The sequence below is a fragment of the Diadema setosum genome, chromosome 13 (genome assembly GCF_964275005.1).
Source record: "Diadema setosum chromosome 13, eeDiaSeto1, whole genome shotgun sequence".
Taxonomy (NCBI): Eukaryota; Metazoa; Echinodermata; class Echinoidea; order Diadematoida; family Diadematidae; genus Diadema; species Diadema setosum.
This window is the reverse complement of record NC_092697.1, coordinates 14,038,635-14,065,815: the sequence shown is the minus strand read 5'-3', so window position 1 is coordinate 14,065,815 and position 27,181 is coordinate 14,038,635. Positions and strand designations below refer to the sequence as shown.

General features: G+C 38.6%; 1 protein-coding gene across 1 annotated transcript; it reads right to left on the bottom strand.

Annotated features, from left to right (window-relative positions):
* Positions 1-10,868: 10,868 nt before the first annotated feature.
* Positions 10,869-25,330, bottom strand: LOC140236431 (Fanconi anemia group C protein homolog). Its single transcript, XM_072316356.1, has 12 exons — positions 24,709-25,330; positions 23,175-23,262; positions 21,960-22,057; positions 21,065-21,178; positions 20,376-20,440; positions 19,482-19,678; positions 15,807-15,961; positions 15,182-15,334; positions 14,488-14,557; positions 13,367-13,638; positions 11,631-11,849; positions 10,869-11,048 (listed from the first exon to the last, which is right to left on the bottom strand). Exons 1-12 carry the CDS (start codon positions 24,895-24,897, stop codon positions 10,869-10,871), a joined length of 1,800 nt encoding a protein of 599 aa, XP_072172457.1. The 5' UTR covers positions 24,898-25,330.
* Positions 25,331-27,181: the final 1,851 nt, after the last annotated feature.

Genomic DNA, 27,181 nt, shown 5'->3' with positions numbered 1-27,181 from the left:
CCACGACAGTGGCATTCACTCATTGAAAGTAGAAATGTAAGTTGGATGGTGCAATATTTGAACTTTATGGAATTCAGTGGATGAATTCCTGTGATATTTTGGCAGGACATTACTAGGGTAGAATTTCGGAGAAATACTTTACGACTTGTTGTGATAAACTGATGTCAGCTCCACGAGATGTACGTGTTTTCAACATTGATTAATTTGATTGTACAAAAAAACATCCTGGACTTCGCTCAGAGCTAAAATTCAAATGGTTGTTCATTGTCTCGGTAGTCGGAACAGGGTGCCCAATGCGATATCATCGACATGTTTGGACAGGTTCTTGACTTGCTACTTGTTTTATTAGCAAAAAGCAGTCAGGGTCGTTCTCCATTTTCTTAACACTTTTCTCGTCAGGTGCATCTGCACGCAGCTTGAGTGAAAGGAAAAAAAAAATGTGTGAAAGATGCACAGACCTTTGTTGTTTGTATTGTTAAAGGACACAAGATTTAACCAGAATAACTGTATCTACACAGGACACAAGCTGTTTTTGCGATAAATGAAATGACTTGTACATACGCTTTCTTTACCAACCTGTAATAGAGCTTTAACTACTGATGAAGAGTTTCTTTGTTTCATTTGAGAGGGAAATCAGAAATCAAAAGTTGAATTTGCTTCTGCATTGTTTGCTTGTTTTCTCTTTTGTTGTTAAATTGTTCTCTGCTTAGTTTTCTACGTACCACTGTATATCTTTTTTACCATGCACAGCATGGTAATTTCGTTTTTGTTTTACGTGTCTGGACCTTGAACTCCTCTGTATGCAGCGCATTTCAACCTTGTAGTCAAACAGTGGTAAAAGAGGGTTTTGTGTTTATGATTTCTATTGCCAAGTCACTTGGATTTAAGTTTGTAAATATTGTTGATTACTGTACAGTTGTCTTGAACTATCATATATATAAATATATAAATGTATGTATGTGTGTGTGCGTGTGTCTTGGCAAAGGAATACCTGTGCATTTCATTGTATTCTGAACTCAAATGCTCCGTCAGTGTGCAAAATGTGTACATGATTTTAAGCTCTCTATCTCTCTCTCTGCACAGATGTGTATTATATGTGATGAAGAAATTGCTGAAAGGAAAATTAAAAAAAGAACACAAACAGGAGAATCAAATTGATTTGGGTTATGTTCGCCCTGACACACAGCTTTATGTGTTTGTATTTATAGAGAGCAGCAGCCTTTTCTACTTCAGGTGTTTGATCGTTCATCTTTGTAAATAATCGGAAATGTTTCAAAGAGAAAAAAAAAAAGCTGTTAATGTGTAATATATATGTTTACATCCTTCTTGCACTGATTCCCGTTGCTTTTCTTTTTTTATTTGTGTTTGCCAGAAAGCGCCATCTCTGATTCTTGCCAGAAAATGTGCACACTTTTACTATGCGGAGAATGAAAAGAAGAAGAAAAAGACAGGAAGAAAAGACAGTAGAAAACAACCCCCAGAAGATATTACCCAAGTGTCTCTTTGCACTCAGTTTGTTGAGAAGATATCAAAACCTTGTCATAGGTGCTGTTCATCTTAACCAAGATCACAATCATTGAAATAGTAGACTGTGGTTACCTCCCCATCCCCCCCCCCAAAAAAAAACAACAACCCAACACCGTAGCTGTTTGTCTCAAGTGTGTTTGAAAGCTATTTATCTTCACTGTATTCTCTTTACTGCTTACACGTTTTTCACCCCACCCCCACCCCACCCCAAGAATTACTGTTATGAAAAATAACCTTGTGCACCTTTCACATTCTTGTGTGTATATTTAAAAGAGATGAGAAAGAAATAGGAAAAAGAAAGGACAACCAGAAATTGTGTATCATATGTTAAATGCCGAGTATGCATCGTAGCTGTAGCGAAGGGCGTAGGCCATGCCGTTGCTGGGCGACAACAGTGTGTTTGATCTTGAAATCACATTCCCGAAGAACGAATGGAAGGTTTGGTGACCTAGCTCTTTAATAGCACCATAACAGGACAGGCGCACACCATCTGTGCTAGCTTTGTGGACGTCTCGGATGGCAGGTGCGAAGTAGGTCGAAAAGGAGCAGAACGTCTCGTCACTTCTTGCTTGTACAATTTACCTATTTTGCTACCAATAAATCGTTGCTGATGAGGGGAAGAAGAAGAAAAACAAAACAAAACAAAGGAAACTGGGAAAAGAAAATTTTACAAAGTGTGTGTTTTAAATATTTGTGGACTGTGCAGTGTATGCCTGTCAATTTCAAGAGAAATATGAAACTAATAAATTAAAGGAATAATTAATTGCCTAGCTGGGCCACTGAAAAGAAAACGGTGTCATGTCCAGTCCTTTCTGCCATTTGTGTCAGATATTGGTGTCAGATATTGGTGTGTATTTATGGAATTGACTTGGTGATATAGAGACTACAATACATTGTATTTTTGTTGGGTCTGTGGTGTGGTGAACATTGGATTGCATCTGCCAGTGAGTTAACTAAACACACTTATGAATGATTCTCACACATTATTTTGTAGTTAACCAGGTGACAGCAATGATTGATACAGTTGTACTTCCACACATTCCTGTCCAAATTCTTTCCCTTTAACTATTAAAGTACCTCATCATGATTACCTTTTCATCTCCATGCACATGGTAGAGCTCAACATGAACATTTTTTCTGTGGTGGACCGTTTGACCCACTATAGTCTTTATTAAAAGGACAAGTTCACCTTCATAGACATGTGGGTTTTGTGAGTGCAGCAATATTAGTAGAACACATCAGTGAGAGTTCGAAGAAAATCAGACAATCCGTTCAAAAGTTATTAATTTTTGAAGTTTCTGCTCAGTCACGCCTGGATGAGAAGACTACTATAGCTTGTGATGTCACGTGTACAATGGCAAAGAAAGTATAAAGTAAATTCAACATATTTTCACTTTCCTTGCGTATCTAAAGAACACTCGATTTCTCACTTTCAGAAGGCAAGGGGAATAATATTACGTCAGTAACAAGTCGAAGAAATGTGCACTTTATTCAAAAAGTAATGTTTTTGTGAAATTCTCTTTTTATTTTCCTCATATCATTGTACGCATGTGCCATACACTAGTGGTAGTCTTCTCATCTAGTAGTGACTGCGCAGATACTTAAAATATTCACAACTTTTGAACGGATTGTCTGATTTTCCCAAAACTTTCACTGATGTGTTCTACTAATATTGTTGCCATCACTCAAACTACATGTCTATGAAGGTGGATTTGTCCTCTAAATCTGGAATATAGGTGGCCCCCCCCCCAAAAAAAAAAGGCTCAAGATACAAGGAAACGTAACAATCCTTTTTGAATCTTAGTTGCTTGATTGGGTCATCAAACGATAACCCTTTTAGAAAATTGGTGGCCCTACATCAATTCTTTGTGGCCCCAGGTCACCACTAATGTTGAGCCCTGCATTTGAAGTCTATCTCATTGTACCAACAAAAAACTAATGAAAAAGGTGGACATTAAAATTAATACACGTCCATCTCTGTAACTTATCCCTTTTTTCCCCAAATATGGAGATCCTAATTTTTTTTTATTTGTTAGCTGTGTACAGGAAATGTCACGAAAAGATGTGGTAGTACATTCCAATATTCAAGATGAAAATTCACTTTCATTTGCATATGGTACGATGCTCATACTGAATATATTTTGAAGACTGTACTATTACTCCAAAAGCTCTTATTTCAATCATCCAGAGGAAAAAAAAACAGCAATCACAGAACAAATATAACACAAAAGTCATGTTCGGTATTATGTGTCATGATACAGTAAAATGTAATTTCCATTCTCATATTTACTTTAGCTTTACTGCATATAGCAAAAAACAAAACAAAACAAAATAAATAACAAAATGGAATTTTAGAAGTTTCAACAAAATCAGACACGAACTCAGAAAGTCAACAGGACTCTACAGTTTCACAGATTACTTCAGCGATGTATACCAGTTGTGTCAGTCTCGACCACATACGCAGATTAGAGGAAGTGATGGTGTCATTAAACCTTTATCAATCCCTCTCCGGACCACCATGGCAAAAATCCTGTTGACATTACATCGTATGATTACGTAAACACATCACCCACAAGACTGACAGAGTATTTCCCCCATGAATTGATACAGCTGATCTTCGTCATAAAGGGGTCAGATATAGCAAACCCCTCTTTTACGCAGGTAATTTTGCTATTTCAAACTCTTTAAATTTTTGTGCCCTGACACAGAAGCCCGATATAGGAAGGTAATTGTCATCTTTTTTGAGCCCCTACTGTAACAAGGTTCCCCTGTACACGGGAAGTTGACATACCAGACAGTCTTTTGGTGCTGAGGAAGGCATACCGTGGAACCCAAGCCATGACAAAGCTTGCATACCATGTGTAGAGATAAAATGAGATAAAGAATGTTCATTGAAGGATACCATAGATATAGAGAACCAAGATTAAGTGAAATTTCAGGTTGTACGGTACTTCCGTCACAGAAACATGACAGTACGGAGAGGGCCCAGCCCCAGGATAGGGAAACTTCTGTTTTACCTACAACGCTACTAAATGCCACTAATGATATGTACCTTTGCATTGTTGAGTGTTCATAAACGAAAGTACCCAGCCATCCCGAAGTCTGCAATGAAATATAATGTGCCTCCACATTTCGTAAAACAAAAGTACGTCCCATCAAGACGGATCAAGGATCGCCATCATCGGCTTGGCGCAGTCAGACGGCAGCGGCACTGCGTTGATTTGTGGTACGTGGACATGACATTGCGTGCACGGAACCACGGCTACAGTACAGTACTAGTGTAGCGGTATTCACCACCGTTGCATACATGTTACATGCGATGTAATGTATGACGCAGTGAGTAACGTAACGTAACGTAAATATTGATATTGAGATCGAACTGAATTTGCCGTTTCTAAATCTATAGAAAAGTACACAAAGAAAAAATCATGGATAAAGAAGATAAAGCAATGCCCTGCTTGATGAAGGAAGGGGGTACAACCATGGAATTAAACAATGAAAATTAAAGTTCTGAAAGTAAGAATGGTGGAAAGAAGAGCCAGGGCATATTTTCAGAAGGGCCAATAGAGATGGCTAGTACTAGTAGAGTTCATGCAGAAACAAGAGATGAAAGGGGCAGAACCAGGCGTAGTGAGGCCCAGCATGAAAAACTAGACGTAACAGGAATGAATAGAGATCCAAATATGAAGAGAATGGATCATGAGGAGTATGAGCATGATGAGAATGAATCCAGTGTTTCATGTGGATCATCGGCATTTTTTATGGCGTTTTATGGCGTTATGAAGAAAGAAAGATAAAGACAGAGAGAGAGGGAGTTAAAGGCAAAGTTGACAGCATTACAAGAGACGACTGAACTTGAAAAGAAGCTAAGATCATTGAGAATAGAACAGGAAATCCAACAATTAAGAATGAGTCAGCGTATCAAAGAAGAAGAAGCAGAGCTTGAAAGACAGAAGACAGCCATAGTGTTGAAAACGGAATTGAAGCTTCTGCGGGATGAAGAACTACAGGAGAATGGTGAAGAAAAACCTTTTCATCATGACCATGAACAGGGGAAGAATACTACACAAGGTGCATAGCAAATTCAAGAGTCACGAAATGCAATTAAGGATCCTCTGTCTCATGCACAAGCTGAACATCATCATATCAGAATGGAACAGTCGCAATCTGATGAAGGTCGACAGAAACCTGTCTCTCATATGAGGAGTATGAAGAATGAAGCTTTGGAACAACCAAGGTCAAATCAGGGTCAAGCAGAGGAAGTTCCTACACTAAAATAAGAGAGGGTTGAGTTGAAAACCGAAGAAGGAATACTTCCAGTCGTGCTCAGGGAGATGATGAAATTTACCGCACAAAATAGCCTGCCAGTGCTGGAGATGGAAACATTCAGTGGAGACCCGCTTGAATACTTGACCTTCACAAGGAACTTCGAGTATGTTGTAGAATCCAAAACGGACGATCCTGCGAGGAAGCTAGAATTATTGCTAAAGTATACCAGGGGTGAAGCATACGATCTAATCCGGGAATGTCCACATATCCAGCCAAGTGAGAGAGCCTTTGAAACAGCAACATGCTACAACAAGATTACGGGCAACGAAGTAGCACTATTCATGCTTATATGGAAAAGGCCAAGGAATGGGAACCCATCAAGACAGGGGATGGACAGGGATTGAGGAAATATTTTATTTTCCTCAACAATTGTTCCTATGTACGGGATGCTGGAGACATAGGAGAGATGGATGCCCCTGGTTTCTTGCAAATCGTTGCCAGCAAACTCCCTATCTCCAACAAAAGTGGATATCAATAGTTGGATTCACAAGAGATGTGAGTAACAGAAGTCCAATTTTGGAAGACTTGGTACATCTTGTTTCACAGACGGCGAGGAACCAGAACGACCCGATGGTAGAAGGTCTAGGCTACAAGAAAAACGCCATCTATCAGTGGGACAAACCAGCAAGAACGAAAAACACTGCAAAGGCTTTCGGAATCAGAATTGCAAACCAGAGTGGGGATGAAAAGAGTACAAAACCACCAACTTGCTCTTTCTGTGGCACAAATACACGGCATAATATAAACGATTGCAGAAAGTTCAAAGCACTGACAGTCGAAGAAAGATCGGAGCAAGTGAGAAAGAAGGGACTGTGTTTCAGGTGTTTAAAACCAAGACACATGAAGCGGGAGTGCAAAAGCCAAGTGGTTTGCGAGCTGTACAAAAAGAAACACAACACGTTGATGCACGACCCCTGAAGAATCAAAGAAGGAGATGGAGCTGAGCCAGTAAAAATAAAAAATAAAAATGATGCTTCAACTTCAACGGAGCTGCAGAGTGAAGCTACTACGGTTTCATTAGGATCCACCAATGTCAAAAAAGGGGTTGGAGAAAAATCTCAACCAACATCGACATGCATGACAATAATTTCAGTTGTCATAAAACGCAGGGGAAGTGAGAAATGCATATTAATTCATGCATTCATAGATAGTGGATGCGGAACAGTATTTTGTGATACTGAACTGGTAGAGAGACTGCAAGCAAGAACCAGAAAGACTAAATTAGTCATCAAGACATTGAACTTGGAGGAAGTAATCGACACAGAAGTCACGGTAGATGAAATGCAGATAGGTGGAATACAAGAGGAGGAATACATCAGCCTTCCACCAATGTATGTAAGAGATGGCATACAAGTGACCGTGAGAGATGCTCCAATGCAAAGAGATTTGGAAAAATGGAGACATCTAAAGGACATAGAGCTACCAGAACTAAGTGGCAAGAACACTCTCCCGAGGGTGTCACTCATGATTGGAGCCAATGTTCCTGTGTTTCAGGTGTTTAAAACCAAGACACATGAAGTATTTCAGAAAACAGTGATGAGAATTAATAAAGTTACATGTAAATTCCAAGTAAAATGAGTGTTTATTATGTATAGGATGGGTATACAGTGTTAATGAAAGTTATTGAGTTGTAACCACAGGATGCAAATTTTGTTGAGTACAGTTGATTGTATATTGTACATTACCCAAGGTGATAGCAGAGGTTTGATAATCAAAACACAAATACCATCCCTTCAGAGTTCTGATGCATTTAATGTCACATAGAGTTATAAAATGTATATGTATCATCAATAAGTTACTGGTTAAAAGGTTGTTTATTATGTTGATGAATTAATATATCGAGTAGTTGCAATGGTAAATGATATAAGTTTTATCGTTGCATCCTCTTAAAGGCTGCAACTGGGGGGAGGAATGTAGAGATAAGATAAAGAATGTTCATTGAAGGATACCATAGATATAGAGAACCAAGATTAAGTGAAATTTCAGGTCGTACGGTACTTCGGTCACGGAAACATGACAGTACGGAGAGGGCCCAGCCCCAGGATAGGAAAATTTTTGTTTTACCTACAATGCTACTAAATGCCACTAATGATATGTACCTTGCAATGTTACGTGTTAATAAACGAAAGTACCCAGCCATCCCGAAGTCTGCAATGAATCATAATGTGCCTCCACACCAGGTACTGACAATAGAAGACAATGAAACACACCTTTCCTTCTTCTGTTCATTCATTCACACATTATTATTCTTCAGTAATTTCATTTTTGTTTTTTCTTTGTACATAACATTAGTGGAAATTGCATCATGAAATTGTTCACATCAATTTCAGTCGTTTTATTCATTGTTGGAAAATTCTAAGAATGTGAATGAAGCAAATGTGATGATTTGTGCTATGTCAACAATCAGCTTGCAGTCTCAGCCTGTAAAAATTGTAGACTACAAAATGCCCCTTTATACATGTAGCTGGATATGGATTAAAGTGAACACACTGTGCTACACATAAGTGACTCCACCATGAAGTGGCAAAGGTCATGATTCTGAGGTCACTGTGTATCAACATACAATGAGACAAGTTAAGACTTTCATAACATCAATAGCCTCTCTTCACTCCTATTCTTGCCAAACTGATGCTTTGCACCACTGTTTTTTTTTTCCCCTCCAAAAATTACTTTCCTACCATGCCTTGTTTTGTCAACAAGAACACTGACCACTGTAAGTTTATTGCAGTTATAAACATTACTGGCTTCATGTGCCTTGAATGCAAATTGGTACAGAAAATCCCATAGCATTCAGACCTACCATCCTTTCTGACTAAAAAATAGTGATGGTTTGGCTTAAAAGTACAGGAAAGAAAGAGCAGTTGCCATAAAAGTGTGTAGTAAACTTATAAAGAAAAATAGGAAAATGCTACTGAATCAAGAACTGGGAATGGTTAAAATTCATAGTCTTTCCTCCACGTCGAGAATGGTCGGGAGGTCTGAGCATTGCATACACTGTTCACAGAACCTGGCACAAAAAGGCTGAAGGCACTGCATGGTCAAGCTTTCAGAGGTGGACATAAGCTGACCTCGGCTGGGGATGAAGATACGCACCCGCCACTCACAACAATACACTGACCATCACAAGAACGATGAGGGGCTTCAGTTTATTTATCCCAAAACAGAGACAATTCCGTCCTTGGGTCTTCATGGTCGCAATGTTTACGTTGCTCACATGTCCGAGAAGAATAAAAAGTGTCACTCAGATTAATTCTCCTCACTTAATTCGCACACTCATGAAGCCTGTTAAACCTCCATTGTCTAAATACGCATGGCATCCTACACTACACATTCTATCAAAGGAGTATTATAGCGTCTCTTGTTATCACAGATTTGAGTCTGTCTATCATCAGCTGGTTGTAATTCTGCAGCTTGGTGTACAATCTGCCACTGGGGGTCTACAGTGGACACCTGTTATAACGAAATCCTCGGAACCGGCAGTTTTCTTTCGTTATATCAAAATTTCGCTATAACCGAATCAATAAACAATAAAAATACGTAGAGCTGATAATGTTGCGGCCTTAATTTTCATTTCATTGTAACCGGAACTTCGTTATCACCGTGTTCGTTATAGCAGAAGTGCACTGTATCTATGTTGGTAGATGCTGATTGGCATCTCCTTAGTAACAATGTTTGTGAGATGCATTTATCAGTGTGTTTAGATTGAGGGTCTGTTCAGATACTACCTGCCCACTACAAACCATAGTATTTAATACATATGGTGTGTCACAAATTCTTGACCTGGGAATCAGATGGGTAGCTTTCTTATATTAAGCATGCATGCAAAAGTACATGGGTGCAACATACACAAATATACATATATGCTTGTGGATATATCTAAAGGGTGCACATTTCTTTCTTTAACCCTATTCCCACTAAGGGGGGGGGGGGGGGGGGGGGGCCCTCGGGGGCCATTTTGTACCATGCAACTTTTGAGATCAAATTTGTCGCTCCCAGGCATATTGTTTTTGAAGCCACGCCCCTTTAAAAAAAATTTGTCGACCCAAAAATTGCTCAAAAACTTGATTTTGTGTACAAATCCAATGTAAATTGTGTTTTTGCAATTAATTCATATAAAAATAAATATTTTTACTTTCAATGGCTGATAATGATTCATTTTAGCCTGATTATGCTTTAAAAAGATTCTGCAACTAATTTTGACGAAAAAAAAACAAAACAAAAAAAAAGTAAAAAACAAAGAAATACATAAGAAATTCAATAAACAACAAAATACATAAGAAATTCAGTAAACAATAAAATACATAAGAAATTCAATAAACAATAATAAATAAGAAATAATTATGAAGCCGAATTTTTGCTTCAATACTATTGTTGAGGATATTAAAAAGAATATGTTCACCAAAAATTAGAAGTCTTGGAGCTTCATTTTTTGATTTATAGGCAAAAAAAAATTTTGGCATAAATTAGCATAAATTAATATAAAATACATGAATTAAAATTTGAAAAATCTAACTATACAGTCTTGTAGATTACATTGGCCTCTACCTTAGTACAAATTTTCGGGAGGATCACGCGATCCATGACCGAGATCTGAATGGGGGGCCAAAAAGATGAACATTCTAAGATACCTTCCCTCATTCTTCAGAAACTCTGATCCTCTAATTATAAAGAGTTTGATGCCAAAATGAGTTAGGTCCATTCTTGCTAATTTGAAATATTTGGCATTAAGCTGTTGATAAACAAAGAAAATAATATAAAAATATGACATATTCTTATTCGTAACTTCAAAAATATTCCTTTTTATGTCACAAGTGGTGAGGTTTCACTGGAAAGGTTTCATTTTGTTCTGATGATGGACTTCAAAATGTTTGAAAATGGCAATAAAATTGCAAGAAAACTCTTCAACCACTCTGCAGCCTATTTGAGTCACATTTTGTCAGCAAAAAATCTGCAGCACCTTTGATGCTTTAAGTGCTTGAAACTTGCATTTCAAAATTCAGATACTGCTTGCATCACCTGGTCAGTTCTGAAAGAATGCTCAACTTGACCCTCTCCTCAATATCACAGTCCACCATGCTTAGCAGAGCTTTCACAGTCTGACACACAGTCGCTGTGGACAGTCCACCGAACCCCTCTTCGGAAACCATTAAGACCTCCCTGTACGCATCCAGAGCGGAACGGAGGAGCATAATCTTCAAGGTCATGTGACTTGGAACAGATACTGCTGGAAATATCTGTGGAAGATATTTTGCCTTGGATTACTTCATTTGATTTCATGCACATTACACAATCATTTGAATCATTTGTGAACTGCATACACTATTCTATGTTTTCAGTTGGCATATGGCACTACCAATAAAGATTAGTAATAGCAGTAATAGTGACGGTGATGATGATGGTGATTGAGGTGGTGGTGGTAGTGATAGTGATGATGATGATGATCCTCAACATCACCATCATTATATTCAATCACTCCAGAGTTAGCAATGTTCTTGAAGAAGTCTCTGGTTAACCATGCAAAGTCATACGCCAATATTTACACCCTGGTCAAAAAAAAATAAACGAGGGGAGGGAGAATAAATGTCTGTCCATCCTCACAAGAAAAAAGAAAAAAGAAAAATCACCTAAATAGTGCCACCTCTAGAAGAAAGGTTCTCTGATGGCAAATGTTCTCTAATAAGTTGGTAACCCTTGTCTTATTACACACTACTGGCGACTATCAGTACTACTGTCATTCATGTATTTATTCCAGAGTAATGTTCTCCTGTTCTTACTGAATCGAGTAGGTCCAGTAGATTCTTCGGGGTTAGGGATGTGATCTGGAGGGTGGTAGCCATGACCAGATTGACGCAGACTTCAGCTATGGGTCTGACAGTAGCCCCAAGACAGTCTGAACTGTAGCACTGTGAGACCGCCATCTTTAGTTCGTCCAGCTTGACAGTATCTCCCATCATGCACCTGTTGATGGTCTTGGCCAACTCCAGCACTTGATCCTGTGATGAATGGGGATGACATATCTACAGTAACTTTCACAGGGAATGCCTGTAGCTTGGCAAGGGATAGTATCAGTACTGGTGATTGCATGAAACATTTACAGTCACAATACCATCTGCACGGCACAACCTCAGTGTTTCCAGATGGTGATTTTGGTTTAACCAAAAAGGGTGTGATTTTGGTTTAACCAAAAAGGGTGAAATTTTGTTAAATCTTAAAAATTTTTTTAATTGTTTGGTGACAAAATTTTAGACTGGTAACCAAACCAAAATTTTGTGATTTTTGGTGATTTTTTTTCGTGGTGTTGAGATCAATGAAAAATTATCAAAGTAATGAAAACAAAAATGCATTTTCCCAAAACTTCTCCCCATAAATTACATTGCAATTGCCTGTACAAAGATAACATGCGCGTCTTTTGTCACTCAGCACACATACACACACATTCACGTAATGTATTATGGTGTGTGCGTGACCACGACGTGTATTAGCCCCTAAGGTATATACATGTAGTGCGATCAAACTGCACCGAAACTCGTGCAAGGCAATCATGTAAAGTGTTTGGTAACGGTTTTTTGTCTTGAAATTATTGGAGCTGAAACTACACTTTTCCAAATTTGGTGATTTTTTGTGAGTTTTGGTGATTTTCCACATGTCTTTTAATGATTTTGTTCTGCTGGGTCTTGGCAATGCTGCACAACCTAGATATTAATACTCCAGCAGAGATGCCAACTTGTAAACAGCACTGCAGTATTCTGAGGGCTGAAAGGGCATATTTTTTTTGGGAAAAAACAGTATTTTTCATTTTTCCTCCAATAGGCATGGGTAGTAGCATAATTTGGGAAAAACAGTATTTTCCATGGAACAACAACAAAACAGTACGAAATACTGAAAAAAAAATTAACAGTCGGTATCACTGCTCTGGTACTGATGCAGAATGCAATTTGATGATCTACAACACCAATTTTCTTATATCTACACAAAGAAATATGAATTACAGGTGCAAACAAAGATGTTTGGGGCAGAAATTCTAAAGGGGCAAAAGTTTTAAAATGACTCCCGGGCCCCATTTCATAAAAAGTTGATATACTGTAAAAGTGAAAATTTTCGCGACGCTGAAATTTTCGTGCATTTTGCGCAACTAGAAACTAGCGCTAAAATAAAAGCACAGGAATATTTCTGCTGCTTGTATGTTCCAGTCATTGATGTCTTGATTCAGTGGAATCAAAAACACACGAAACTCTTCTTGCCCGGCCGAGCCCGAAAAATTAGTCACGCGAAAATACCCACTTTTACAGTTATAGGAACTCTTGCTGGAATGGTAATTGTCATGGTAACAACAAGAATCCAGTTTCTTGATTGGCTGTTGCTATGGGAAGTTGTCGTTCCAGCAAGAGTTGCAATTCTCACATAATTTATGACATGGGAGTCCAGGAGTGATGCTGTCCATGGCATATTTTCCAGCTCATTCTACTATGAATCTTTAAAGTGTCTGCCAATGCCTTGATATGTTTCTCACCCTGAAGTCCACCAGACTGGCTCCTGTTAAGGGGTGGTGGAACCATGTCACGAGTTGCAGGCAAGCCTCCAACGTTTCCCCATCCCGCTCTCCTCCGTACATCCGAACCAGGGTGCACAGGGCGGCGTGATACCACTGGCAGAACTTGACCAGAAGCATCCAGACAGCGTACAGCTCCTGGGGGTTGTTGGCAACAATTGGCTCGGAGACAGTTGCCACAAGAACGCGGCTGATGCTGGTGAGGTGTATGGGGTGGGCCTCTGGTGGCAAATCTGTACATAAAGGTTTTTAATCAGAGAGAAAGAGTAAAATGCATGAAAACAAAGATTACTTGCATTTAGATTAGATAGTGTTCATCATCATCCTCATCCTCCTCCTCATCATCACCATCATCATCATCCTCATCCTCCTCATCATCATCACCATCATCATCATCCTCATCCTCATTCTCCTCATCACCATCACCATCTTCATCATCATCATCCTCCTCATCACCATCATTATCACTATCACCATCACCATCACCATCACCATCATCGTCACAATTACCTCTGTCATCTTGAACACTGTCATGACAATCATAACAACACAAAGATCATCATCATCACTATCATTGCTGTCAACATTATTACCATGACAACCATCATCGTCATCATCCCTATAAAATCAGTGTCATCAGTGTCATCATTTTCATCGCCATAATGTGAACTTGGTTGTGTAACCATGTTAAGTGTGCACTGTGGTGCATTGTTGAAGTATCAATAAAGTCATTCCTTGACAAATGTCTATGTCCAAAAATTTGCATAGCAGCATTTCTCCGGTCTTTATTTTTATTTCCTTTTAAGATTACTGTTATCTCACACATACAAACACATATGACTACCTAGTAAGGAGAAGCTATAATTATGATTTATTTTATGAATATATATACATATATTTAATGTCAATTTAATATGGAGATGCTTCAGTGTTAATCATGAATTTGTGCCTTCACTGCTGAAAACGAATATCTTCATTCAAACGATTAAAGGGCGGACAAATATCAGACCCTGATGTCATGCTGTCAGACTTACAAGAGAGTATGAACATAAACCACTGCTTTAATTGCCCTATGTCTTTACCTGCTGGTTCCACTGCCAGTAAATTGACGAGTGGGAGGAGTCGCTGTGGAAACAATCTGTGGATTGAAGCCTATATCAAAGATGGGGGCGGGGGAGTGAGATGACACATTAATAATACTTTTTGTAGAAGATGAGAATGATGAATTAGAATGCATCTGACTCCACAAGTGGCCAAAATTACCATTGAAACTTCATGCCAGTGGATCAGTTGCACAGAAATATCAAGCAACAATAACAAACTACAAAAAAAGTCATAGTACAAATGAAGTAAAGGTGAAACATAAGTTACATAACTAACATTGTCATACAGTTATTCCATTCTTCTGAGTACTGTATGCCTGTCATACTACCTCAAAGCTATTTAGATTTTCAATGAGTCCTAATATGAGAACAAGAAAAAAAATCACCCAAAATTACACATCTTCAGTGAGATTAAGAGTAAATCCATTGTTTAAAGTGAATATACTCATTATTTGGTATTGGTAAATCTCTTCCATTGTTTTCTCAATTTGCTAGGGAACAATCCACTCTTAATCACAAAATTGCTACAAAATCTTTAAATATGACCATGAAACTAAACTTAAATATTTACTGAATTGTTCAACAATTCAGAACATTAAATATCTAAATAAAATGAATGTGGGTAGTATTGCAAAAGGACATTTTTGTGTTTAGTATGGGGATTGTAACATACCTGTGATGTACTGTTGACAGCCTCATTTACAGCAACTTGAAACATATGCAGGAATGTCATAACATGCTGACTGCCATCTGTCTGCCAAAGAACCTGCTGGATGCAGGAGTCTACTGTCTGATATAACACCCTATTCTCAGCACACGCTCTTGCCTAGATAAAATAAAGGGGAAAGCATTGACGTAAAAGGTATTGTGAAATACAATATTGATACAGCAATCAGATTGAGAATGGCCTTTCAGAGAAATACATTCTGGTTTTAAAAAAATGTGTCATTTGAATGACGATAATGTGAACTATCAAAACATATTGTAACACAAAACTCTCTCCATATTCATATGTACACATCTCATTGCTATAGGTTTACAGCTACCTTTTGGCAGAACTTCAAACAAGCTATGTTTCAGAGGATAGATACAACTCTAATCCTGCATGAAAAATTTTTCTGACATTTAATTTTCTCTGTCAAATTGTATGTCGTAAACTGCAAAGTGTTTTTTCCCCCATAACTCGATCAATCAAAGACTGCTCAAAATCTATGCGGCATACTCCTCACACATCAAGTGTCACTGATAAAGCAAGGTTTCTGCTATACTAAAATATGAAAGGAAATAGACTCTCTCACCAGTCCCCTTGAATTAATGAGAGCTAAGGCATCTTGCCGGCCCAGAAGAGGATCACAGCAGACGGCAGCCCTAAGAAGAAGGAAGATTTCTTGCTCCACTGCTGGCAGATACTTCAGCCACAGGGACACCATGCTCTCATAGGCAAGATTCCACTCTATTGCACACGAAAACAATTCAAAAAATTGCTGTTACATTGACTCAAATAAGACATTGGCATAGATCAGAGTACAAGCTAGTCACAGAACACACCTGATCCAATTCAGTCACCAGATTACTGACCCGACTCAATCCTATCTCCGTGTGGAGGTACATTGAGGAGTCACATTCCAACAGATTGGCTTTCATATTTATATACAGATGGTTTGAATTTGTTTCTGAGCCCATGATATTGTCATATCCTTCGTAAATCAAGCAGTTGTAAAACTAGAAATGTCGCTTTGGCGACTGGTATGCCTCCGCCATAATGCATGATTTTCCCAATAGGTCTAGATAGTACATGTGGACAATGTGTGATTACATTTTCACAAAATTGGCAAAATATTGAAATGACAAGTTTGTCACAAATGTGTTGAATGTTCACCTTCCTTGACCTAGGTTTAATTGGATGAATAGGAGAGCATGTATCTAGGGATTTAAGGACTTTACCTTGACTTTGACCCATTCATACATTTAGGCATTGAGTAATTTTCAAGGTACAGGTGTGGAGAAAAAGTGCAATTTCTGAATTGAATAGTAATTTGTTACCATTTTCATCTGGCCCTTGACCCTAAAATTCATAAGATAATTACTTTCAGGTAGAACATGCATAATATGTACTAAGTTTCAAGATAACTTGAGCCACTTCCCAGATATGGAAGAAAAAGTTAGTTGAGCACTTTCACTTGATCTTTGACCTTTTGACCTTTGAGGCAAAAAAAGAAGAAAAAAAAAACTTTCCAGAGAATTTCTATTAGGTTACACACGCATACACCAAGTGTAAAAAAATAACCCTGCTGGCATTGCATAAATATGAGGGTAATAGTAAAATTTTGAAGTCTTGCACTTGACCTTTGACCCCTGACCTTTGACCCCATGAACCCTACATTCTCTAGATAATCACTTCCAGTCAGTACATGTATATACTATGTTCCATGAAGATACCTTGAACAATTTTCCAAGGTACGGAGAAAAAAAAGAAGTTTTAATATTTTTACTTGACCTTTTGACCTTTGACCTCATGAGCCAAACTTTCACCAGAGAATCGTAATTGGGTAATACATGTATACACTAAGTTTCAAGAAAATATCTTCAGGCATTCAATAGATATGGTGGAAATAGTGAAATGTTATGTATTTGACCCTGACCGTTTGACCTTTGACCTTTGACCTCATTACCCAAACTTTCACCAGAGAATCTTAATTGGGTAATACATGTATACACTAAGTTTCAAGAAAATATCTTCAGGAATTCAATAGATATGGTGGAAATAGTGAAATTTTATGTATTTTACCTTGACCTTTTGACCTTTGACCTTGAGCATGTGCACCCAAAAGTTGATAGGCACAACTTCACCCCCTAATACACATACATGCCAAGTTTCATTAGGATACCTCAACAGGTTTCGATAGTTACCTTGTCCACAAAATTCATTACGGACGGACGGACAACCCGAAAACATAATGCCTCCGGCACCACTTCGTGGCGGAGGCATAAAAAAAAAATGCATTACTGTCCATTGATCTATACATCAAATATCTTGTCTGAGAGGCAAGAGCATCATAAATTTGTTGCAATCCTATTCTCCATTGTGTCTAAAGCTATCTTTATCACGTTCTACACCTTGTCTCCCAATACTGTATACGCTATATATTTCGCGGGGGTTTTATTTTCGCAAATTTCGCGAGTCGGGAGCTATTCGCGAAATTAACAACACGCGAAAATATTACCTTCCAAAATGAATCCCTTGCCTTGATGATACGAACATTTCAGTACTAGTATACCATGTCACGGCTTACCGAACAGACCATACTGGCTAAGCTTGTTTACGCACGTCCACGTCTACATACGAGTGTTAGAGAGCCAATCCATTATCCAGGCGCGGTGGAGCACCCTAATTATCTCGCAGAAATCCATCGGCAGCCGAGCCTCATTTGCATAAAGTAAACAACATGTACTCGCGTAGTTGAGAAAAAGTAAACAACTTCTCAAGCTAATAACAATTTAAGGAAACCTATTTTCGGATTAAAATTGAGTTAGTTTGAATTTGAAAACATGTCTGAATATGCACATACTGTATAACATATTAAAGAATTTGACAATGATAAAATGTGAAATTTTAGCGAAAACCTCGCGAGCAAAATTACCAAAAATATGCCTCGAAAATCATCCTAAAATTCACGAAGTGTGATTGCGGAACCAAAGCGCCATTCGAACAAAGTACACTGAAATTTATTTATCTGCTTGCATTTTAAATGTCATACCGTAATATTCCCGGCCATGGTTGTGTCGGAAAAAAACAGAAGGTGATGTCAAAAATGACATGAACGCAAAGTGTACAGGTCGGTCCCATGTATATATAATCGCGTGACTGTAGCGTTGCATGTCACAGCACACACAACGCTTTGCTGCATGCAGCGTGCGCGGCAGCAGCTCAGCAGTCACCGCCGTGCGACACTCAGCAAAATTGACTGCGTCACATGCAAACCAACAATGAGCACGAAATCCTGAATCTCACGTACCACGCATGCCCAATATTATGGGAAAAGAAATGACGTCATTTTCAATTGTTTCGCTTACTACAATTTTCTATTCCAAACCCTGTAGAAACATGTTGATTTCTCAAAAAGTACAGGTGGAACCAAGCGAAGACTTTCACCATATATGGATTGAGGCCTGATAAACTTATGCTGCCAATTTCGGACACATTGGAGCCCGGCCATAGTCCAGTCGGAAAAAAACAGAGAGCATGTTTTGCGAGAGGTGATTTTCAAAACGCTTTAATATCTCAAGTTCTAGTGCAGCAAATTTCATAATTTTTTCATCAAAAGGAAGGTTTTTAAAAACTTAGATAGTGTGGGAAGTTTGAGTTTACTAGCGGCACGCATAGCGGCACAAGGAGAAGGTAAAGATTTGACTTTTCATGCACACAGTTTCGGGCAGCCGTGGATGCCCGTTGGAAATTCAAATAGAACGGGGCGATAATAAGATGCAAATTGGGGTGCTCCACCGCGCCTGTATCGCAAGGGGACCACTCGTCAGAAATCTAGCGCGATGGACTTAACCACTTCAAAACTGTTGAATTCTAACTTACTAGTTCGCAGAGTTTGGTAAGTTTTTTTCATGCAGTGTATAACTAGTATCATTCTTATTTGCTAGTAAGTTGAAAATTCACACTTTCTTTGCCACTTCATATTTTCTCTGGTCCCCCAATCGCGAATTTAACCACTCGCGAAAATGTGTGACAGCGGCAATTCACGAAAATTTATGTACGCGAAAATTATAGCGTATACAGTATGTGGGAATGAAAGGAAAATCTTAATTCTGCAGTATCAATTGTAATGGTTTCCTAATCACCATTATGCATCTATGTTATCTGAATACGGAATTCTTTAAGAAATTATCCAAATACAAATGATCTCTCCACTTCCAAGAACAGTGCATGGCAAATATTTAGCCAAATTTCTCAAGAGACTCACCTCCTGTGTAATCTTTACCGTACGCCGATGCCTGTGTCTGTGTGACTCGCTCCAGGAAGAGGTCGGTGAGGCCATCTGCCTGAGATTGTGGGTGGAGCCGGAGGAGGTGTTCCACCAGCCTCTTGGAGGAAGGCATGGCCAGGAGAGGGAGGCAGAGACCGCACAACTTCTGCAGACTGGCCCCCTGTGGTTGAAGTCTAGAGAATGAAAAAAAAATTAATTGAAGAGTTCCAAATAAAACCATCACAGAGACCCTTTTTGTTGATGGCATTTTTGCCTGAATAGATTTTAAATGACTTGCAATGGATTTTGACATTATCATGCACTTAAAGGAAACTCACTAAAAATCTGTCAACTTCATCTTTATCATATTTTTTTCCTTCTCTGACTCTTCCCTTTGTTAAACATAATTATGTCAAACTTTATCCTAATTCTATCAAAGTTCCAAAAATATCATCCTGCCACTCATGCAGTGTGTCATGAATCACATTGCTTATTCTTTCCATTTGATACTATAACATTTCATCCTTTACAATTTGTTTTGGGTTTGTTATGATTTCATATTCATCTCTGCAGTACTGTATGCCATGGTGTGTCATATTCTCCAAACATACCATATCACCAAGACGTCAATGGATATAAACATTCATGAGATAGAGCTTTTACTGAAGCCTACAGTACTCTTGGACAACACTGCTTTTACTATCAACCAAGGGCACATTGCATTGAGGAATTTGAACAGACTTTCTGCATGTGATTTAAAGTACATCACAGCAACTGAAAATGTGGGAATTTTGCAATATCAAAATGTCTTTTGAATTACTGGATTTGGATTTGACATAAATTGCTTTCCATCAATTCACAATGTCAAAACTCATCTAGTTTTTCACTTACCCTAACAAGCATTGCTGCTGTTGCTTCACCAGGAATTCAAGGTCTCTTTCAATTGATGAGACTAGCTAGAAGTGAAATAAAAACCCCCCAACAGTAACTATAAAAAAATAACATATACATATCACTGGTAGTATACACAGATATCTGACATTGGACAGGACAACACAAACAGGAACAGACTAAATCATATGGTTGAAGTCAGTGATACTAACTAAAGCTCTACCTTGCTCATGATATGGTAATATATTTGAAAAGATTCACACTTTATTCCATTGCTTACAATAAAGGATAACATTCTTCAGAAAGTAAAGAATTTAATGTTCAATCATAATGATTTTGAGTGTGTTTAACAATATCTGATGAATATATTTTGTCATATTAAAATTTGCTTGAATGATTTCAATATCAAAAGTTTGATGTTTGCCTAGTTGTCTTATTTATATTTTCATGAATATATGATGTGGTAACTATTTAAGACTGTCATCTTCAGAAAAAAAAAAAGAAACCGATTTTTAAAACTGATTCTTGGGTTTTAACTGTCAAATCATTCCAAAGCAAATAATACGTCTCTCTGAATTTAACTGCCTCTGCAGATTAACCCTTCTATGTACTTTGACTGGCGTGGAAAACCCTGTAAGTGCAAAACGTCCAAAATTCCTGGCACAGAAGGGGTTAAAGTTCAGCTTTACCATGTCTGTCGACAGCACGTTAAACTCAAGTGGGGTGTAGCTGACTGCTTCAGCGACGGCCGAGCTCGGGTGCTGCTGCTGCTTGTGGAGACCCAGTGTGAGGCGTATCTGTGACTGCGGACAAAAGTTGGTACAGAATTTACCATAAATCCACCAGGTTGGGAATTAAAGGTCTAAAGGTCCTGTTTACCTCTGGGGGCAGTGATTTGAAAAATGTTCAAGATATCACATTTGATGCTTACGTGTAGGTCTGTTGTGTCACATAACACCCTACCATGTTTTTTGCAATAAAGCTTAAAATATGAGGAGATATCAGTGCTTTTCTTATTAAACTATAACTGTAGATAATTTAGTCTGGAAACATTTTTATTTTAACTATTGTTCACATTTTGTGTATTTAACAATACCTTAACATCGATTATACGGATTTACATTTTTACAGTGGCTGTGCTATCCCGGACTCACATTTTAGAACTATTTTAAAGCATTAATGCTGGGTTTTTGTTTCTTCTGCAAATGGTAAATTATGCCTTTAACTTTGTTTCACTGCGATACGCATCCTGCAACACCATGATCGATCCGGTCAACACAGAAACAAGAGGGCATGATGAGACAGGAAGAGGTTACTAAACAATCAAACTTATGCATATCCATCTCAACTGGTGTGTCCACTATCTAGAACAGATATAAAACTACAAGTAATCAAACACACATGTGGCAACTATACCTTGCCCATATCTTAGTGAAACCAAAAGGGTGCCCCCACTGTAAATCAAATGTAAAGTTGATGCCATTCTGTCTTTTGTCTGACCACATTTTGGCCATAATTTGCCCCCCAAAATGCCATCTACATGTACATTCCTGAAACTGCTATAGCTGACCCATACATATTTACCTCAGCCCATTCCTTTGCCTTGCTTTCAATCTTGCCCTGGGGACCATCCACTCTAAACAGTTGGACACATCGAAGGAGCTGGCTGCAGATTAGTGGATCTGCAAAAATTAACACACATACCACCCAGTTGTTAGCAACACATGATAAGTCTCTCATCATGTGTATATTTTTAGTAAAACAAGAGTATAAAGTGTCAATCAACAATAACATCATCAACAATTTATTATCAAAAAGGTGAGTTTTTAGCTAATCACAATCTGTAACGTTTCTACTATTTCTGGGGAGATTATTCCACAATGCTGGTGCTGCTTTTTTTTTTTTCTTGCAAGAGCCCTATCACCAAATATCTTGAATTCTACACATATTTCAGAGAGGAGATTAGAAGAATTTAAGTACTGCCAGCATAAAAAGTGACCACCATAAAGTAGCAAAGAATAATGCATCAGTGTATTAAAGTCCCATGCATGTAACTTGGCAGTGAGCAAAGGTATAATTGTACCAACATACAGTGTACCATGCAAAAATGCATGTAAAAAATGTTGTGCCATGAAAGGAAATCATTAACTTGTGCCACTGAACTTGTGGACTTTTTGTGAAAGTTACATACAATTCTAATTTTCATACCTTTGACTCAAATATACTGTGTTTTATGTATGCTGGTATAGAAATGAGGTCTATAATTTTCCTAGCAGTACCGGTACTATATCACTACAGAGTGCTGTTATATATATATATATATTTTTTTTTTTTTTTTTCATAATTCCACAATGCAGTTGAACCACACATTTTTATACCTGTAAACTTATTCTTCAAATACATAACTTCCACAGAAATAACTTCTCTTCAAAGAAATCCACACTTAACTTAATATACATGAGCCCTGTTTTATGAAGAGTTATACGGTAATTGATTACATAGTTGACTTCTATCATAAGTCTATGGCAGCCCGTGTGTTAAGGAAATTTATAATCGATCATATCTTTTGATAAAACAGGGCCGGGATAGTCTTTTTCCAGATATACTGTCTTTATTGTCACTGTAAAAACAAAATCTCTATAAGCAAAGCAACATGTCCCTTTTCTTGACACATTCTTGGTGTAATTCTGGTGTAAATACACTTGTTCATGGTGTATACATTTGAATTACTCTTTTTGTGTACCATGTGGGTAACAGATGAGCTACGCTGCTTCATGTGGTGTATAATACATGACTCACCATGGGTTATAAGATATTGACACATACACAGCTTGCCCAGCAGATGGCCCAATTTTGGAAACCTCTTCAACACAGCCATGACACTCTCCTGCATAATAAAATGACAGTCGCATTCAATCAAACATCTGTGTTATGATGGGGATTAGCTGAACTAGGGCCAATCATGAGTTAGTCCTTGTAAAATTTTTCTCATAGAAGGAAGAAATTCTGTGAGCAAGACTTCCTTATAATATGCCCCCCCCCCACCCCATCACTTGCCAAACGTGCCTTCGTGGGTGCATCCGTGCATAAGCTACATAAATTAGGTAGGGTGGTGTAGAATGGGCAAAATTAATTGGGGACAGGACATAAAAGTCTGTCCATTCTGTGAAATGAAAGAAGAGTTAGCAGATCATCTGAAAAATTGAACAATTTTGAGGAAAGTGAACAAATTATTGTAAAGGAACATTGAATAAAACATCTACCACAGGGTTCTAGCAACTGTCTGGATTAAACAGCTGTTGCAATATTTACATTTTCTAGACCTCTAGTCCCTTTTGACTTTTAATATGTCTACAAACTGTAAAATTGGAACCAGACTTATCTTTGGCATAGACCACAAAGAAACAAACTGATGATCCTTGCAAAACAGTCTACAACAACAGGACAATCATTGTCATTTGCTGTGTGGAATGAGAATTACAACTAAACAGTAGTCAGTACTGTAAAAGTGGAAATTTTTGCGGTGTTGAAATTTTTGTGCAACCAGAAGCTAGCGCAAAAATAAAAGCATGCGAATACTTTTGCTTGCCATTTGTTCCAGTAGTTGATGTCTTGATTCCACGGAATTAAAATATCAAAACTTTTCATACGCAGTCAAGCGCAAAAAATTAGTCGCACGAAAATAATTCACTTTTTCAGTAACTTACTTTAAATTTAGATTCGAATTGCAAACTCATGACACAGCTCGTCTCATGCATTCTGCGTGAGACCCACGCATTTACGGTCCGTCTCACGATCTCACGCATGGCACCCATTTTTCTCATGCATCAGGAGCGTAGGTCAAAGGATTAACGTGATAGTTGCAATTGAAGGTATATCCATTTTGTCTTTCAAAATGAGTAAAAAATAAATACTCTTTAAGTATGAACCAGATCGCACCATTAAGAGCTAAAAATTGAAAAAGCTCCGCTCCGTACCGTGCTCCTGACCCCCCGCTCGGTTGCTTCGCTCCCTCGCTCGCACGCATGCGCCCGCGCCAAGGATGCCGAGTCATGAAAATCTCATGGGAAAAAAAAAAAAATTTGGAACTTGGCATCTCTGATGACAGTCTAATGTGGTGTAAAAAAATGCAAATACTTATAGACGTGTTCTAGAGCCTAGTACTCTACAACATTAGTAGGGTCAGTGAGATAGATACATTAGTAGTAGAACACTCTACACAATGTATGACAAGTTTATGCCGTATTCATGACCTTTTGGAGGGGCTTAACTTGTTCTTATACAAAATTTACAATGATGCATAAACATAAAGAACCTGCAACCTTGCCCTTACATATTTTTTGAGATAGTTGTCGTGCAGAGCCGACAGAAATTGCCGAAGTTCATCTGCATGGCGAGATACATCGTCCATCATGACACTCGACTCCTTTCTTGTTGGCGAACTCCATTCTGTAGCTTTGTTCAACCAAAATAAGAAATTCTCGTCAGAGACAGGGACACCAGGGCCTTGTTTGTTCGACATGTTTGAAGATTTGGGAAGACTTCCTCTTGCTTGCTGCCATTCGATCACTCTACACTAACACTCACGTAACAGTAAGACATTCTATTTCGATTTACAGATCTCAGAGCAGAGTCAGAAGGCAGGTTAACCGCAGCGCAGCAGCGACCCCAATACGTGTGTACAGCGCCCCGCGCCGGGGTTTGTAAAGGCAGGTGTGCTACTCTAACATAAACTGTTCCGAAGGCAACTTGCTTTTCCACGGTCAATTAGGATCCTAGATACATGCAGGCTTGGCCGCCTAGGCCCTGTTCTTGTCCATCCCGGCCTGGGCTTTTAGCCTGGGCTGGCTGCGCTGCGCGTGGTGGGGTATTCAGCTCAGACCAGCTAGCTCATCTAGAGGCAGTCAGACTCCTGAACAACCGCGGCCGGCCGGCGCGGCGGGGATGGTAGCGAGAGCGACGGTAGCGAAAGCGACATGCTTGGTGCAGTAGCTAGTAGATGGGCCCTGAGGCGTGGGCGGGCGTGGAACGCCAGCGCAGCGTCCAATTTTCTGTTCAGCGCACTCCTTGAGGACCACAACCGGGGCGCGCCGGGCCAGGGTGAGCCGAAGCGAAGTACGATACAAGCAAATTGAGTGTACGATCGATCTTTGGTACAGTTAAGCAGGGAGGTGAGAGGAGACCACAGAACTCTTGGAGGAAACCTCCCTGGTACAAGTAAATGTACTTCCGTAATTGAGCAGCGCGCGTGTTTACAACCTAAAAGATTGGTATATGATTTTTGCAGTCTCGCTGTCATATGAACCAACGAAGAAGAAAGCTTACGGAGTTTACGAGAAATAAAAGGCACCAGTCTAGAAGTTAGATCGTACATCCAGGAGTTTGTCTTATTTATTTATTTTACATTACACTTGATAGTGATGCAAGTACCGTAATCATACAACTGAAGTATAAATTGATTTTATAATATGTCATTCAAAAATAATGGACTTTAAATTTATTCATCATTATCACAGTACTGATTTTTTAACTGATTTATAATTACGTAGCGACGCCAAGCGTCAGGCGCTCATAAAACGTTACTCTTCAGAATTACACGGAAATTTTCGGCAACAATCGGCCTTATCGATGCTTATTGCCGATTTGAGGATGTACTATTGACCCCTGATCTGAGTGTGTGCAGATAATTCATAGGACTTGGGTGCAGATTCTTTTTCCTCTTGCGAAGATACTGCATGACTCACACACGATGAAACACCAGAAACGATAGTGACGCAATGTTTAGTGTGATTCATGTAAATATAATGATATAAATGAAGGAAAATATATTTTATTAGCTCTCAGAATGTTAATACACAATTAATACAAGGAGGATAGCTATATTTGTGTCATAGATGGCAGTCTCAGTGGCTGATCTTGGGGAGGGGGGGGGGGGGGGGGCGGGCGCACCCCCCTTTTTAAAGGCGTGGAATTCCTGGATCCGCCTCAAAGTCTGGGAGGAGTAGATCTGGGAGGAGATTGAGATGGTGTTTGTTTGTAGTTGAGATGCAAAAGGATTACAAAGTGTATATGGCTTTGCGGAGCATGTTTATTTGTTTATTAACATTTCTTTCACTTACAGATGGTTTGACATGACTCGAGTTCCTAATGTTTTTGCTGTATAGGCCCTATTGCTACCATCAAATCAGGCCCGCTCGATGCAGTTATACCTAGCTGTCTTTCATTTCCACATTTCCTTTCTTCTTCTTCTTCTTCTTCTTCTTCTTCTTCTTCTTCTTCTTCTTCTTCTTCTTAATTCTTCTTCTTCTTCTTTTCTTCTTCTTCTTCCTCCACAGCTACACTTCTCGATATGCTTCTGCAGGTCGCTCAATTTGGTTGTATACTATTGTAGTCTCTCCTGTTGTCTTGTTGTGGTGATAACAATGGTGTACTTTCAAACCAGTTATATATCAGCACTTTTTCTTTTAATCACAAGCAATATCTTTTGAGCGTGTCCCCGTTTTTCCTAAATACCATTGTTCTCTGGTGATTTATCACACTATGATGTTTCGACATTTCACGGTACTGATATGATATAATGTTTCACAATCATTGTTGTACACTTTGTTCCTTTCACAATGTTATTCCTTTGTGATATATGATAATAAAAAATGAAATGTAATGACTGATGTTATTATGTTTTGTCTAAAAATGTAAATATACTTGCATTTAACTGAATTGAAACCTCCCAAGTCCCTTCTCGTGCAAAGTCGCAGGAAGTTATTTGGGACTACAAGAGTAAAAAGCAAACTTGTAAAGGAATGCAT